Source organism: Berghia stephanieae, chromosome 10, assembly GCF_034508935.2.
Source record: "Berghia stephanieae isolate SIO BIC M18660-M18661 chromosome 10, UCSD_Bste_1.3, whole genome shotgun sequence".
Taxonomy (NCBI): Eukaryota; Metazoa; Mollusca; class Gastropoda; order Nudibranchia; family Aeolidiidae; genus Berghia; species Berghia stephanieae.
The window spans coordinates 18133240-18138239 of record NC_088369.1 but is presented as its reverse complement, the minus strand read 5'-3'; the positions used below and the strand labels follow the sequence as shown (position 1 = coordinate 18138239).

Below are 5000 nucleotides of genomic sequence, written 5' to 3'. Positions count from 1 at the left end.
CAATCCACTTCCATCGTCTTCTTCCTATTTCCTCTCCCACTGGTTTCTGCTGTGTTCTTTTCCATACTTCCTTATTTTTTATTCTATCCATCCATTTTATTCTGAGTAGCTTACGCATGCACCTGTTTACGAAAATCTGTACCCTCCTTATACATGCCTGTGATGCGTTCCAAGTTTCACATCCATACAGTAGGAAAACTAAAGATATCTCCCTTCGACTAAAGCTAAGACTTTTCAACTCAAAAGTGAAGTCTGAAATCAACAGCGTGGTTTTTTATTTATTTACCTGGACAAACAGACTGCATTCTCGATGCTATATTAACGGTGTCACCAAACAGTAAATATCGGGGCATCCGGGAACCAACAATACCAGCAACCACAGGACCTGTTGATAGAAATAGTTACATAATACTCTTCAACAGTCTTCCTTCCTAAAATGACACATGGTAACTTACTAACGTAAGAGTGAAAATGGAAAGGCTTCGTATGGGAACAAAACAGACAATGGACGTTTCGGGTACAAACCCTTCGTCAGCACATACAACAATACACAAATAAACGTGGAAAACAAATAAAATATAATGAAAAATAACTTGTATCGTCTGTACTCAATGGTGGTTGCAGTTATTTTTCGTTATATTTTATTTGTTTTCCACGTTTATTTGTGTATTGTTGTGCTGACGAAGGGTATGTACCCGAAACGTGAATTGTCTGTTTTGTTCCAATACGAAGCCTTTCCATTTTCACTCTTTCGTTAGTATTTTACGATCACCGGCTTCAGGCAGCCCTTACCGTTTTCTACATGGTAACTTAGTAACACTGGCTCTAAACTATCGGAACAATGGCGGACGCCCGTATGAAATATTTCTCCGGCGAGCATCAAAGCGTATCCAGAGGAAAAAAACATAAATTTGATCATGTTTTGACTTTTACACATTCTGATCACAAGGCATATGAAAAGTTCTAGCCAGCATGAAGAATAAAAAGTAATGATTTTCTTTGTTTAGAACCAAGATGGCCGCCGTTGCCGGGCGGCGTGACATCAGACTACTGAATCCAATTACAAGCATTAACTTGTGGTGAAGGGAAAGCCAAATAAAAAGAAGAAGACGAAGAAGATGGCATTGGCTGGGTCATGTTGCCACAATGGGGAAAAAAGGGTCACTTCTAAAGACTGCCCTGACTGTACTGAACAGCAGATGGGAAGAGAAAAAAAAAATAAATTGAGCTTTATATAGCGCAATATCCACTAAATGTGCTCAAAGCGCTTTACAAGGGGTCCCTGGTCAACAGCAACATTTAACATGTAGGACGGGACATGCCGCCTGTTAGGCGATATTGCAATTTTTCGGACAAAGACAGCGCTGTTAACGGCCAGGTACTCATTTTACACCTGAGTACGGTGAGAGAATGTGAGTAAAGAGTCTTTTCCAAGGACTCAACTATGCGCCGAGCGCGAGGCTCGAACCCAGGACCTTCCGACCCGAAAGCGAGTGTCATACTACTAGACCAAATAGCCGCACAAAGCAGTGAAGACCCAAAGAAACCTGGCGAAGGACCATGGATAAATAATTAAAGGAAACAGGCCTGTTCTGGATTACAGCCACCGCAAAAGCAGCCGATCGCAAAAAAATGGAGATGTCTGGTGGATGCCCTATGTACCTCAAGGCCCGAAGAGGGTTAAATAAGTTGTTGTGGTGAATGGAAGATAACCACGCCCTTTGTCCTTTGTTTCTAATATAGCTATGATTCGGACAGTCCGAACAGTTATTCTTCAGTAAAGAATGACAGGTATTGTTGAGCTACTCACGTAGTATTATTATTAATGATACGAATAGACGTGCACTCATTTACAGGTCTGATAAGCCAATTCATTATGGGCTCATTGTTGTAATGGAAATCTCATAAAATAAAGGCAAATTATTGTTCATGACAACAATGTTAAACTGTAGGCCCATAATATGATTCGGATGTCAGACCTGGGTGTATTTATACGTCGCTACGACTCTGAGGAAAATACCCACCCGATCTATTTCCCAGATCAATCGTATGAATATACAAAACTAGGTGTGACCTTTAATCTTTATAGTCGGATTGGTGGAGTCTGGTGGGAACTAACCATGATGATGATGATGATGGTGGTGGTGGTGGTGGTGGTGGTGGTGGTGGTGGTGGTGGTGATGGTGGTGGTGATGATGGTGGTGGTGGTGGTAGTGGTGGTGGTGATGATAATTATTATGATGATGATGGTGGTGATGGTGGTGGTGGTGGTGATAGTAGTGATGATGATGATGGTGGTGGTGGTGGTGATGGTGGTGGTGGTGGTGATGATGATGATGATGATGATGATGATGATGATGATGGTGATGATGATGATGATGATGATGATGATGATGATGATGATGATGATGATGATGATAATGATGATAACAGCATTACCTGTACAAACCCCAAACTTCAACCGGACACCCTGTCGCACTGGAGTCTGTAAATGTACCAAAGACATTCGCTCTCGTAGACCCAGGCACATGTTGGCAACTTCCGTCACGTGATTCGTGCCATTGGTCACGGGGACTCCGGACACCACCAATGACATATTCTCTGAATGAATAGCAAAATATTACAGATAGAATGAAGTTGACGTCACACAGCTCTTTATAATATTGTTTTTAGCCAGCCATTTTTTATGAGTAGTTCTCACTGAACTGTATTAACCTGACTATAAACGCTCATGATTACACACAGTTTTGTGTGTTGGTACGTTATACTTCCGGATGGCAATGTTATGAACTTCTCAGCCAAGCGCATTGTATCTATACAAACACCCTGACTTATCAACGCAAAACGCTATGATGTTTCTTTGACCTAAACGTGGAAAAAGGAGCTAAAACGTGAATTAATTAAAAATATGAAGTTTTAGTTTTACACACTCTACGAAACGATATTTCTTCTCTTCAATTGAGCAACTACGCCTAGCTAAAGTCTAAACGCGATCAAAGCGCTTTACAGGGGGGTCCCTGACCAACAGCAATATATGAACGTAACATGAAGAACGAAACACGACGCCGGTTAGGCGATATTACAATTTTTTCCGACAAAGACAACGCTGTTAACGGATAGGTACTAATTTCACACATGGTGCAGTGAGAGAATATGAGTAAAGAGTTTTTTCCAAGGACTCAACTATGCGCCAACTGAGGCTCGAACCCAGGACCTTCCGATCCGAAAGCGAGTGTCATACCAAAAGACCACATGGCCTCTATATTAGATCCAGACTACAATTCCAAATAGGGAATGAGATTAGCGGAAGAGTGGCGTCCCTTGATTGGACGTCACCGGCGGAGAAGATATTAGGGAGAGAACCTCAATATGGTTTTGCGCATGCGTCTCTCGTCCTCGCTTCCGATGAAAGCGGCATGTGACACTTCACCGAAAGCGAGGACGAGAGAGACGCATGCGCAAAACCATACGTGACGTCCAATCAAGGGACGTTAGTCTTCCGCTAATCTCACTCCCTATAGAGGGTCCAGACTACAATTCATAATAATTTATGGATCTGAAACTTACCCAAGGTCTCCAGTTTAAACATGTCATGCTTCAGGAATTCGTCGTCCATGTGTTCAAAGATGGCGTTGACCACGTCGATGATCTCCGAGGTGGTCGTACACGCCTCCAGAATGGCCTCGAAGTCCGACACGACACAGAAGCACACCGTGGCCAGGTCAAAGCTTTCCGGGGCCACCACCGTGTCCGTCAGAAGTCTGGAACCGTGGAAATGATGATAAATTATAATTATGTTATGTGTGCCACATCGAGCCCAGCTGGTATTATTATATATCGGAATGAACTAGATAGTGTCATATGATTTTACGAAGGCTGAGGTCCTATAGTTAGTATGCGCTTGGCTAAGAAGCTCATAACATTGCCATCCGGAAGTATAACGGGCCGATACACAAAATTGTGTGTATCCATGAACGTTTATAGTCGGGTTAATACAGTTCAGTGAGCATTACTCATAAACGCGGATGGCAAAAACAATAACAAAGACATGAGTGACGTCATCTTCGAACTATCTATAGATAGTATGAAGATGAGGTCACTCGGGTCTTTGTTATTGTTTTTTGCCATCCGCGTTTATGAGAAAAAAACCTAAAATAAATAGAATTCCCTTTATTCATCCCATAGGGGAAATTTGTCTCTAGGGTCTATTCCAAGGGAAGACTGGAATAACCCAGGCGTCTGCCGCAGTGCAGCGCCGCAAACTGAGCTAGGGCGAAGTGACTTGCTCAAGGCCACACAACGTAGCGGGTATTCGAACTCGGTACCTTTCGGGTACGAAACAAAGACTGTACCACTGAGCCACGCTGTCCCACAACTGTCCCACGCTGTCTTTATAATAATAATAATAATAATAATAATAATAATAATAATAATAATAATAATAATAATAATAATAATAATAATAATAATAATAATAATAAATGGCATTTATATAGCGCTTTACCCCGTTGTCACAGGCTCTAAGCGCTTTACAATGATATAAAACAAAACATATTACAGTGAGACAAGTTTGATGGAAACGTGATACGAATTCAATTTAACAACAAAATATGAAAATAATATTGCAACATTATGACGTAAAAAGATAAAACTTTAAGCGAGATTTGAACGTTGTCAACGAATCCGAGCATCTCACGTGTGATGGAGAGAGTTCCAAAAATGGGGGGCCGAAAATTGAAAAGATTGTTCACCTATTTTACGCAATGGCTTAGGTTTGACAAGGATTGATTGGTCATCGCTTGACCACAAGTTTCTATTGTGGACATATATGTTTAGAAGGTCTTTAATATAGGAGGGACTGTTGGTGCGTTATTTTGAGCAACCTGAAGTTTGCTAATTTTGTCTTAGCTAAATTCGCCCAAAGGGAGTTACAATAGTCCAATTTAGATAAAACAAGGGAATTAATTAAACGTTCTGCTATATGCTTCGGTATTAAATTA

At 41.3% G+C, this 5000-nt stretch overlaps 1 protein-coding gene across 1 annotated transcript in view; it reads right to left on the bottom strand.

Annotated features, from left to right (window-relative positions):
- LOC144955999 (atrial natriuretic peptide receptor 1-like) overlaps positions 1 to 5000 on the bottom strand; it is a 12543-nt gene that overhangs the window by 5041 nt on the left and 2502 nt on the right. The window contains exons 3-5 of the mRNA XM_078886265.1: positions 3568 to 3761; positions 2440 to 2601; positions 287 to 385 (exon numbers count right to left, since the gene is read on the bottom strand). Of these exons, the coding sequence (XP_078742391.1) occupies positions 287 to 385; positions 2440 to 2601; positions 3568 to 3761 (455 nt within the window). The remainder of the gene's footprint in view (positions 1 to 286; positions 386 to 2439; positions 2602 to 3567; positions 3762 to 5000) is intronic.